The sequence below is a fragment of the Gadus morhua genome, chromosome 6 (assembly GCF_902167405.1).
Source record: "Gadus morhua chromosome 6, gadMor3.0, whole genome shotgun sequence".
NCBI classification, from domain to species: Eukaryota; Metazoa; Chordata; class Actinopteri; order Gadiformes; family Gadidae; genus Gadus; species Gadus morhua.
Window position 1 is genome coordinate 7619816 of NC_044053.1, and position 12618 is coordinate 7632433.

The 12618-nt window shown below is 44.4% G+C and overlaps 1 protein-coding gene across 2 annotated transcripts; it reads right to left on the reverse strand.

Annotated features, from left to right (window-relative positions):
• Positions 1–3030: 3030 nt before the first annotated feature.
• Positions 3031–12440, reverse strand: noxa1 (NADPH oxidase activator 1). 2 transcript variants are annotated; one of them, XM_030358127.1, is made up of 16 exons: positions 12255–12440; positions 11466–11645; positions 11099–11181; positions 10687–10795; positions 9535–9669; positions 9173–9280; positions 8603–8662; positions 8473–8510; positions 8023–8161; positions 7781–7849; positions 7334–7421; positions 6794–6888; positions 5605–5756; positions 4646–4763; positions 4396–4519; positions 3031–3906 (listed from the first exon to the last, which is right to left on the reverse strand). In XM_030358127.1, exons 2-16 carry the CDS (start codon positions 11637–11639, stop codon positions 3803–3805), a joined length of 1596 nt encoding a protein of 531 aa, XP_030213987.1. In that variant the 5' UTR covers positions 11640–11645; positions 12255–12440; the 3' UTR covers positions 3031–3802. The 2 variants fall into 2 exon arrangements, with proteins under 2 accessions (XP_030213987.1, XP_030213988.1); XM_030358128.1 differs by having other exon boundaries at positions 11466–11640; positions 12255–12398.
• Positions 12441–12618: the final 178 nt, after the last annotated feature.

A 12618-nucleotide genomic window follows, 5' to 3' on the forward strand; every position in this document is an offset into this window, starting at 1 on the left:
GTGCCTGTGTGTGTGTGTGTGTGTGTGTGTGTGTGTGTGTGTGTGTGTGTGTGTGTGTGTGTGTGCCAGTGTGCATGTGTGAGTTCGTGAGTGCATGTTCGTGCTCGTGGGTGTTCGTGTCTGCGTAAATGCGCGTTGCTTAGGAACTGACAACACATATCCACACTTTTGAAAATGTTTATTTTTGGAAAGCATTTGAACCGATGACGTTAGGGTTGAATGGAAGCAGGAACCACAGAGGATGGCTTGTCGACGGAGAAACTCTCCGCATTATAATGAAGTCGCCTGTGTACGACAAGCCTCCCGACAGAGGCGCGCAGAACAGACGCGCACGACGCATCTAACCAAAGACCCTCGTAGATAACAGCAAAGCGAACATAACGGGCCTTTAACATTCATTGCTACACATTCTAAAAGTTTGATGTGTTTGTGGTTTTTAATACTTTGAGGTTTTATCAAATACGCGGCACAGCTTCCAGGATCCGGTAAGTGTGTGGTTTTAACAAATGCGCTGCGTTGAATCCAGGGTCGAGTAGGTGTGTGTGGGGGTGATGGGACTGACAGCTCCTTAAGCTGATCAAGTTGCATTAGCAAACTCCTTCCGTCATAACCCAAGCCCGGATCTATTTATACACGGTTATTTATAGCTTTCATTATTGCTTCCTGTTTTTCATTCCCTGAAGGGTTGTGTGTGTCTACAGGTAGGGCTGCAAATCTCACACTGGTCTAAACGGTTCAGCGTCAAACTCAAACACAAAGCTGCCAATGAAGCGTCAGTAGCTTCATGCCAGAGAGCATGGCCTTGTGCCAGTGTTGCTGTGTCCAGTCTTGGAAGTCATTCATCATTCTCACAACGTATTTGGTCACACCTTCTTGGGCATTGGATATAGATGTGGAATCATGTGAATAAACAGACTGTTCATTGAATGGTAGGTTCATGTTTGGTCAATTAGGACAGCACATTGGTACATTGGAGATGGACTTTCAAATGTTGTGGAATGAGCATATAACTTAAGGAGCCTAACAGGCTAGCCCAGTATTTTCTGTGCCAAGACCAGTATCTTTAGCGGTCTGTAGAACGTCTTTAGACTCACAATACTGGGGTCTATACTGAGTTCTAAAGACCATCCCAACAAAGGATGGGCCACATGTCAATCAGGTAAGGGCTGCTATCCCTAAGTCACTCCTCCACAAACCACCAGGGATGTAACGGAACTCTTCTCAAGCTTGTTCATTTCTTGAGCCACTCAACTGTCCAGTATGGCCATGTGCTATGAACCCTGGATTCTGTAGTGCGATGGAGGCAGAAATACACAAAGGATGAGCTAGAGCCTGTTATATATTTTAATAGAGTTTAACTGTTCTTGCCATTAAGGAGCGCTTAGTTGGACACATTTCATCTCAAGCTTAATAAGAAAGTGTCACTGAAATGAGTCATATGATTGTATATGATTATGATGATTAGGAGATTTACACCCCAAAAAAGACGCATCATGTATCAAAGGAAGCTCATTGTCTGTCAGAAGTACAGCTGATGTACAGCCGGCTCATGCCAGAATAATGCCTGTATATTTAACTCATGAAATAAATAGAACTACAATGAATTGTCCCCAGTATAAAAGCTAATCAAAAAGGCATTGGCAAAGCTGGATAAGCACTTACACTTTAGTAAACAAAGAACTAAAGACTAAGGTAAACTTGACTACACTATCACTGGACTTAACTTAACTCATATCTATTATGAGTGTAACTCTTTTAAACCTATAAGAGAGCATTTGTCTTCTCGAACCCTCGCCAGGTTTAGGAATCAATCCGAGTGACTCTCCGAGTAGCAGTAACCTAGAGCCAGCCGCTGTGTTTGGTTTAGCCCAAAGGGAGCCAGGGCAGCAATTTGTTTAATTTAATGGGGTGTGGGCCTTTTGTTCCAGCATGGGTCACTTGGGTTCCCCAAGCAGTGGGGAGGGAACACTGGCCACTCATTAACAGGTGCTGCGCTGCACCAGAGACGGGAGGGTAGACAGATAGGAGAGCAGAAAGACAGGAGGGTAGACAGACAGGAGAGCAGACAGACGGGAGAGCACAAATTGGCAGAGCAGACAGACGGGACGGCGGGAAGACGGGAGAGCCGACATAGAAGGGGAAGACAGACAGGAGAGCAGACAGACATAACAACCCAGTAACAGTAATACCCAGAGTAACATTAACCTCAGCTGCTAGCCTGTGTTGAGTGGACGAGGTGGGCGCTGCTTCTCCCGCTCATGGGAATAAAGCGGGTAATTAGGGGCCCGTGTTTCGTAACGCGTTTCAATGAAGCTCTCAGCGTCTCCGTGCCCTCCACCTCTCGGTGGCGGCTTTTTTTCACACCTCCGTCGTTTGTGACGCCAGCTAAAAGCACCTGACATTTACCTTGTGGCAATTAGCACCCGGTCTGTGCCCCCCCTCCCCCCCCCCCCCCCCCCCCCCGGCGCACTGTCCCCCCCCCCCCACCCCGCAATGCCTGATGATGACAATAATGAAGACGATGTGGTGTACTGCTGCAGCCGCCATCGCCTTTAGGAACACAAACACAGAGCTAGCCAGACTGGAAGTGAGTCACTTGTGTTTTAAAGGCAGATAACGAGCTGTAACTTTTCTCGGAGAAAGGGTTTGTTGGTGGATTGCCGTGATCTACAATTTATCACCGGCAGTCGCAGGTTTGATTACAAAAGGGTTAAAAGCGGAGGAGACTAAAAGAGAAAGGATGATCCCATTTGGACATACACTGTGTGTGTTTGTTGAGTTATCCAAGGGGGGAGTGGAGGTCCTGACCTACAGCTCCCTTGTGTTGCGCGGTTCTACTGACTGTGGAGGTCAGATGGTGAGACAGGACACACAGCTGCCACCGTTCTAACACATAACCCTAGATGTGACCCAATATCCCCACTATGGACCGTATCCTGAGAGCTGGGAGATTCCTCGATAAGAGTAAAGTTTTGTGAGCGTGTCTGGTGCTTTTGGATTAATAAAGAATGGCAGCCATCGTGTCACCAGCATTTTCCCAAAAGATAATTTATTCGTCAAACAGTAATCTTTTACGATTTTTTTATGTATTTTAAGATAAGATCAGACACGATCAAAGGACCAAACCACATTAATCTAGAAGAGAAGGTCCCTAAATTAATTACTTGATTAGTATCAGAGAGTGGTGCATAACAACAGTTTGAATGTATTAAAAAACAAACATATATAAGGAATTCAGTCCGAACATTTTCTGTATAATAAGTAATAAGTCATAAGTAAATAGTAATATGCTCACTATAGAAAAATAACTACACTTGTATAGACAAAACCACAGCTTAACCCCCTGCAATAAATATTTCTTCTGTTTGTAATTGTGGGTTGTTATAGTCTGGTTGCAGCCTGGTTTTGCTGTGGTTGCGATGTAGTTGTAGGCTGGTTATGATGTGGTTGTAGGTTGGTTATGTTGTGGTTGTAGGCTGTTTTTTCTGTGGTTGGGATGTGGTTGTAGGCTGGTTATGATGTGGTTGTAGGTTGGTTATGTTGTGGTTGTAGGCTGTTTTTTCTGTGGTTATGATGTGGTTGTAGGCTGGTTATGATGTGGTTGTAGGTTGGTTATGTTGTGGTTGTAGGCTGTTTTTTCTGTGGTTGGGATGTGGTTGTAGGCTGGTTATGATGTGGTTGTAGGTTGGTTATGTTGTGGTTGTAGGCTGTTTTTTCTGTGGTTGGGATGTGGTTGTAGGCTGGTTATGTGCTGGTTGTAGGCTGGATATGGCGTGGTTGCAGTGTGGTCTTAGCCTGTTTTTCAGAGGATGGACTTCTCTGTCACGGCGCTTTCACTGTAGACGAAACAGCGCGGGAAGATGCCGATGTTTCCAGCACAGTGTCCCTCCAACCACTCCTCATTAACTAGAGGGAGCGAGAGAGAGAGCGAGAGAGAGAGCCAGAGCGACAGAGGAACAGAGAGAGAGTGACTGAGACTGTTTCACTGGCAAATAATGGTAGAGTCTACACAGTTAAGAAATCAATCATTTTGATGATCTTGTCCCTATAATCACAAAAAAACTGATTTGCAGAATTTGATGGAAGAGTGAATCAATTTCTCCTTCTTTTGGGAACTTTCACTTAATTGAGCAAATGATTGACATTTAGCCTCTTAATAACCTGATAATCAGTACATCAAAACGATTTAGAATATATATATATATATATATATATATATATATATATACACACACACAAAGAGAGAGAGAGAGAGAGAGAGAGAGATTGACAACATCATTTGACAGAGAGGAAGAGAGGGTGAGAGAGAGAGAGAGGGAGGGGGGGATGGGAGAGAGAGAATGAGGGATGCTAAAAGGCAACAGGTGTTTATTAGCAGTGTGGCTGTCCCCTCACCTTCTCCAAGGATGTCTATGGTCTCTCCCTCGCTGAACTCCAGGTCCTCAGGACCCTTGCCTGTGTAGTCGTACAGCGCCACCATGTGGTAGAGGATGGCGCGGCCCGCCAGAGGGTCCTCCAGCTACAGTACATTATGGTATAGTCTTCACATTATCTCCTGAGTGTTCACACACACACGTGTGTGTGTGTGTGTGTGTGTGTGTGTGTGTGTGTGTGTGTGTGTGTGTGTGTGTGTGTGTGTGTGTACCTGGCACCACAGAGTAGCTCTCCCCTCCTCTACCACAGGCAGCAGTGGGTACGACTCCTCACCCGACCCGCTGCCTGGCTCAAGGGGCGTGAGCAGTTGGGAGCCAGACGCTCGGTGCCTGGCGCGCAGTGAGGGGGGAGAGAGAGAGTGGTCAGCCTTAAGGTCATTGGTTCAATCCCCAATATCCGCAGTCCAACCCTAATCTCTCGAGGATGCCTACAGATGACCCCTGAACACTACCTGCTCTTTGATGACATGTAGCTGAATTCACTATGAGACGCTTTGGATAAATGCGGCTGATAAATGCACATTCGATAAGTAAAGGTGAATAATAAAATACTTCATCTATTAGTTTGATTAATTACCAAAACTTCCAGATGGCGGTTTTCGAAAGGGACATTTTGAAGCGCCTCGTCTGTATGATTCGTCATGTCAAGAAATAGCAACGCAGAGCTGCACTAATTTGATGACCTACCTCTCATCATCATTTTGGGAAGCAACATCTGGTGTTTATTTACAATTCTTACAAATGAAAGTGACAGCTCATTCGTTTTGGTGTTTTGGCTTGAGGCCCATAAAAATGCTGAGGTGACTAAATCGATTACAGTAAAAATAATGCTGAGAGAGAGACAGAGAGACGCAAATACACACAGAGACAGACATACAGAAAGAGAGAGGAGGCTGGAAGAGAGAGAGAATAAGAGCAGATATTGAGAGAGAGAAATAGAGGATGGATCGAGAGTGACAGGTAAAGACACAGGCAGAGAGGTGGGGGACGGACAGGTAGGGAGAGAGATATTGAAGGGGATAGGGAGAGAGTGGACCGAGAGAGAATAGGAGTCTATTTTTAAACACTGCAGGGCTCCTGTCGAAATTAAAGGTGACAGAAGATGGCTGGAGGAGGAGGAGGAGGAGGAGGAGGAGGAGGAGGAGGAGGAGGAGGAGGGATCACTGATCACCTGAGGCGGAGGTTGGTCGGCGGCTGGCCCAACTTGCGGGCAATCCTGTCCTGGAGCTCCTTGTAGGAGGCATAGGGGTTGATGCTGAGAGCCAGGGTGTACGTGAAGTGGACCTTCACCACCACCTGCTCCTCCCCGTCAGGCACATCCTCCTGGCGGGGGGGGGGGGGGGGGGGGGGTCAGGTGCATATCAAACTCCACATCTCTCCACAAGAATGTTTCTGTCTGACATGTTGCTCCATGTTGTTCATGTTCCACCGTGTCATGCTTTCGGAGATCCAACCAAATGTCCGTAGACAGTAGAAGAAGTACAACGTCTATTCCGTTTCCCGGAAAAGGATGCAACTGAACCAAAGCAACAACGGAACCAAAGCACCTCAAAACTAGAAGCACTGTTAAAAGTTTCCGATGGTTAAAGTGAATCTCCACATTTATATTGTAGCCTTTCCCTTTTGGTTTCCGAACATTTTATATTACAGTTTTAATGGGTAATAACAAAGAAACCACTCTGGGGTGTCCCATTACTTGAAAATAATGCTGCTTGGTTGCTTATAACCGCCAAAGTACATTAATTTGCCAATTACAGAACACCCAAGGTTCATTCAGCTTATTACAAAGTGAAATAAGCAACAAAAAAAGATTTCTTATGGGTGACTTTCATCTTCTACATTATAGTGTTATCGACCTTATCAGCTGAAATTTAAATATTCTTCCGCTGTGCGCAGTGATGTTTTGCGTTGTTAAGGAAAATCTAATCATTAGTTCAATTTAAGTGTTGCTGTTAATGTGTGATTTGTAGGCCATTGATCCGAGACTGTAAAAAGGCAGTGTTATCCCGTAATTGAAAGATAATGGCCATCCTAGGTACGATATCGACCAATCAGGATCAAGTGGTTTGGTATCAAGTAATATATAGCATATTGAGTTTTACATGAATTGAATTATGTAATGTTGAATATGGATCTATTATAATAATATTGCGTATATTTTTATCTTGTTTTATTACCCTGTGTACATTTACGTTTTACAAGTAGTCATTTATACATGTCTTAATAACGAAAACTGTGTAACTATTGCAAATTGATAAAAAAAAATTAACTGGAGAGAGTGCAGAGTAGCCACAGGAATCGGACTATAGGATACGTACCGCGGCCCATCCCCTGTGTTGGGGTCCGGGTAGAGAGAGTACCTGGTCGATGCTGTCGGAGTTCGGCAGGAAGACGGGAGGGTCTTCGCTGGCCTGATTCCTCAGCGTCGCGTTGGAGTACGATGGGGGTGGAGTCTCTAGGGCCACAGAGAGACCAGAGGAACTCTTTAAGTCTTATTTCTTATTTTGTATTGAGTGAAAGCTCACACTTCTACCATACTGGTAGAAGTACCAACTAGCCGTCTTTGTAAATGAAGTGTAAATAAAGGTTTAAAATAAAATGCAATGATCTCTGGTACTGGGGAGGCCGCTATGTTTGCAAATGTTTGCTTTGCTTTCACCGAATAGCAAAAAGATAACGAATAGGATGACTAAAAGATATTAAAAAAAGTTTTTTTCTAAAAAAAACGAAAGAAAAGAAATGTGACATGCAATTAATTTCTCCTATAAGTCATTCTGACATACGTTTAATAATCTCCCTCAAAGACAAGGCTTGTTCCCTGGGTGTGCAGGCACCAGGAGTCCCTCTGGCACAGAGAACCAGAGCTGGCAGGGGGGGGGGGGTAGCAGACTGAAACATACCTGGGGCGGGAGCAGCTGTGCTGGGCTGGGACCGTGGGCGAGTGGGTGGTTGGACGCCCGGGGGCAGGGGAATCCCGCTGGGAATTTTCTGGAAGGACAGAGAGAGAGGGAGAGAAAGAGAGACAGAGCGACAGATAGACGGAGAGAGAATGAGAGAAAGAGAAACAGAGAGAGAATGGAGATGAAGATACATTGAAATGACGAGCTCTGTCTTTGAGTGATGAAACCATTGCAACCCGTGTCAGTTTATGATGATGACAGGTAAAACTTATATTTCGACACTATTTCTAGCGCTCCTCTCACAATGAATCTACTTGACTATCTTAAACATGAAGTGAAAGAACATAACATGATCTTGAGAAGTATCTTAAGACTGCACTCCTCAAAGTGACTGCATGACGCATTAATTCGGTAGAATCACACAGATACTTTATTTGGGGTTCTTACATCTCCCCTCTTGCCTTTGGCTTTCTTCAGGTCGATGGGGTCAAGCAGGGTCATGGGTAGAAGTCCTCTCTGAAGCGGACAGGGTCAAGAAAGGTCAGCAGAGGTTGACTTGCAGATAGGTATGCTATCGGCTGAAGCAATAGCTCACCATCACTTTCCAATCAGTGGAGAAAGAGAGAAGCTAAAAAATGAATGACACCTTCTCCCTGAATTGAGAACCTTAAAAAGTTAGCCTTGCTCACCTGTCCATCATATATTACAGTTGCCATGCCGTCTTTATCGACCTCGTCGTAGAGGAAGACGGTAGCTCCGCCTGGAATCGTCAGCTGACCCCGCCCCCGGGCCATATAAGGAGCACGAATGCGCATGTAGCGAGTTTCGCTAGCATGAATGTAAAACAGACACAAACACACACACACACACACAAACACACATAAATACACATACAGAATCTGAGCTACGATTGAATGCATGTGAATATATATAGACACACAAACACACACAGTAGCCATCCTCCATTTATTCACTCCATCTCTCTAGGTCACGGGAAACGGTGGGTCACCTTTACTTCCTCTTCAAACAGGAAGTGAGGGAGAGGCGGGTCGTGGATGCGTTACACAACACCACGCATCACTGCCGCCAAGCAGCACGCACGCACACACACATGCACACAGACACACAGCGCTACTCACTCTGCTCCCTCTTTTTTGGGTTCGTAGTATCCTGGTTTCTGTAGACAGGTCAGAGGTCAGAGGTTAGAGGTCAGAGAGTCTCAACCCTGGGACAGGCTAAGAATGGCGCTGGTCTGGGGGGTATTCTCACCTGCATCCTCAGTGGTTCAAAACCTCCGAAGTCATCGTTGGGAATCATAGAGGTGATTACCTAAACACACACACACACACAAAGACTTAGGCTAAGTTACAATAGGTAAAGTACTATATCACGTTCCATGTCAAGTATGATGTCAAGTACTTTGTGTTCGTAAGTAAAAAGTAGTATGTAAAGTAGTATGTAGGTACTATTTGATTATATCATGTATATGTGCCATGTAGTAGGAAAAATCTGTTCTGTTAACATAGTATGTGAACGATATCTAACACATTTCTAACAATTGATTTTGAGTTAGTTAGTTGTATTCTCTCAGTCAACAGCATGCTGTGTAGAGTCTATAGTAACAGTGTAGACGCACAGATAATGAGAGTGAATGAGAAAGGGATGTACTGTATGAGTACCGGTATCTCATAATTGTCGGTAATGACTATTATGCACTTAACGACCACAATTAAAAGAGTTCCTGCGAACCATGTCTTCTGATTCTTATTGCATACTATAGCCGTTTGTCATGATGAGTAACTATTGATCGTGTCTCTGGAGATAAGGGCTCTCTGGTACCTTGGCCTTTCCAAGAAAGTCCTTCTGTTGGAGCTGTTCTACTTCCTGTTTCCTGGGCCTGAAGACAACCCCATCTGGCACCAGGATTGGGTTCAGAACCTCCCCCCTCTGACACACACGTACAGATGATTACATTTTCATGCATGTGAATATATACAGATATTGCAAAAAAAACTAAACACACACACACACACACACACACACACACACACACACACACACACACACACACACACACACACACACACACACACACACACACACACACACACACACACACACACACACACACACACACACACACACACACACACACAAAAATAAATAAAAAAATTAGTGGATCTTTGAGGTTCCAGACTCACAGAGATGCTCTCCAGGCCCGGCGCGATACTGCTGCTCCGCATGGCTCCTTTCTCCTGGGAAGCGGACAGCAAGAGCTCCCTGGCTTGTTCCCACTGGCCCATCCGGGAGTACACAGCTGCTGAGTTGTACACCACCTGAGACCCCACAACGACCACAAGATCATCACCACCGTCACATTCATCACATTCAACTCCATCTGTGTCCCCATTTTACTGCTCCTTTTTTACAAGCTACAATAAACGGTTTTATCTGTAATAATAATTTTATGTTCTTATTTTTTATGTTAATTTTTTTTGAGTTTTTATTTTTATAGTTCTTTACCTTATTCTATCATCAATTTTGTTCATTTATTTTTAATCATTGTAAAGGGCATTATGAAATGTACTCTGTCTCTATATGGAGATCACATGTATTTCAGGTAGAATGACCAAATTGGGTGACCTTCCTATTTGATCATTAAATACCGTTAAAAATATTATTCATCAATTCTAGCATTGACTTTCATTAAACTGAAATAAAAAGTACAAAAAAATATATTGTTAAAGGCAGATAAAGTCTGTCTCCCGGAATGAAGAAGGAGAGGTGCTGCCTTGCTAGGAGAGATAAAGGAGTTCCCTCATAGTAGAGATGAGGAGTGGTCTAACCTGTCCTGTGAGTTCTGACAGAGTGGTAAGATCTTGCAACTCATTCCTTAATTCTCTTTCAACAATCTCTTTGTTCCCGTGAGCTGGACCGGCCTGTGAAACCGAAACTCCCCTCTCCGTATCCCTTAAGACCGCCTGAGGGGTTGGAAGCGCTGACTAAACACACTCGGATATTTATAGTTTGATGGGAAACCAGGGAAGTTTGCCTTTGAGTGGTTGTAACGTGTATATAGTGTGTGTATACATGTGCTGTATGTGTATGACTGTTTTCTGAGGTCATACACACAATGTGTACTTGGGAAAGAATGAGGAGCGATACATAAGTCGGGAAGAGAAAAAGTAATCAACGAAGAAAACATGAAGGGAGACAGACAGACAAACAGACAGACAGACAGACAGACAGACAGACAGACAGACAGACAGACAGACAGACAGACAGACAGACAGACAGACAGACAGACAGACAGACAGACAGACAGACAGACAGACAGACAGACAGAGACAAACCTGCCAACTGAACAGTTTATGGGGTAGGCCCAGCTGCCTGTAGTCTATCACTGTATTATCTCTCATGTGTTTCTTAGCCCAGATGCAGTCAGAGAGAGCATCATCCAGCCTGCGGATCAAATGAGAAGTCATACAAGCATGCTGATTGGACCCAGAGATTAGCATTACACTCCTTAAAGAATGCAGATTTATTACTAAATGCAGGACTCAGCTTGTATGTATGTAATAGAGGGAGGATCGTTTTTTGGTTAATGATGAATAAGTTTAAACAATAATAGCTAGATTGCTAGATTAAACAGATTTCTAAATAAAGTCAGGTGTATCAGACACTCTCTCAAAAAGGGTAATCTTGGCAGCAAGAACTGCCGGTTGTGATATGGTTTTGCAACTAGTTCTTCTGGTTGTCCCTTACCTGTCCAGCTGCAATAGCACTGCAGAGCGCTGGAAGAACGCCACCGCCAGACGTCCATCCTTGAGGATGACTTGGTTCAGCGCCTGGACGACATCGCAGACACAACGAAAACAAGACTTTATTTCTAGCGAGATCTGGCAACTAAATCTCTCGTTGGGATCCCAGACTCAACATCAAGACATGTGTTTTAATACGTCATTCTTATTTTTTCCCTTCCTCCAGTAAGTGACATTGCATCGGTAAAGCCTGATTTACAGTTCTGCATGCCGCATGTTACACCCGGATACAAATCGTCATGGATCTTCACACCGGTGCCTTCCTTTATACTTCCCCGTCAGGTTTACCCGCACACAAGGAAGCAGTCTACCTGTAGCGCAGGCTCCAGCTCCTGCAGGGCGAGGTGGGCGGAGGCCTCTATGAACAGGGTGCGAGAGTTGGGCTCCGCGACCGTACCCGCCAGCTCCAGGGCCCGGCGCCAGTCACGGGCGTCCATGGCCCTCACCGCCTCGTCCCACAGCCGCAGCAGCTCCGTGTACAACATCCTGCACTAGAGAAGAGTGCAGAGTTATAGTAGAGTACAATAGAGTGTAGTAGAGTATCGGAGGGCCACCCCATACCACAGCCGCAACAGCTCTGTGTGAAACATCATGTAGTACAGAGGAGTAGTAAACATTTGATATACTATCGTACAGGATACTGTAGTTTAATAGTGCATCAATATTGTTTTGAATAAAGTATTGCACGGCAACCTGTAGTAGAGTCGAGTATTAGTATGGAATTATATCGTACATCATCCCATTGTAGAGTATTAGTGAAGCATTATAAAGTATTGTACAGCATCCTGTAGAATGTATAAGTATAGTGTCATATAGTAATGTACAGCATCCTGTAGTATGTAAAAGTATAGTATTATATAGTAACGTCGTACAGAATTCTGTAGTACGACTTACTTTTATCTTTATCATAATTTTACACCTAATTTCATGTAGGTGTGTCCCGATATATAACTAAGTCTAACCGAATAAGTACTGTCAACTACAATGTGAATGTAAAGTGTATAGTTATCTAAACACGCTTGTGTTTTGCGAATCATAATTTAAGAAAACACTACACCAAATGTTAAAGTAGTGTTAAATGTTAAAGTAGTATCACTTACCTGTGACAAACGAAAAAGCAAATCAGAGTTCAGTCACTTTTCACTTCGGGCTGGAGCACCTGTTGTGTCTGTTCTCTATCTAGCAGGCATGCACACCTGCGGAACTGGCCGACCGGGAACGTCCCACCCCCTCTCAAACCAGCTCCCTCCTACAAGGAAGTCCACAGTCCTCAATCCTCAAATACACCTATTAGTCTGGAAGCTGACTGTGTGCACGTAGCCTAGTGCCTGGAATGCACCAGGAAATAAAAGCAGTGCAGTCAAATTGACAATTGGGGCATGTGTTCATTTCCAACAATCTGTGTTGTATCTATGTTGTATCTTTATGGGTCATGCAATCACGCGCCTGACTATCCCTGAAGGC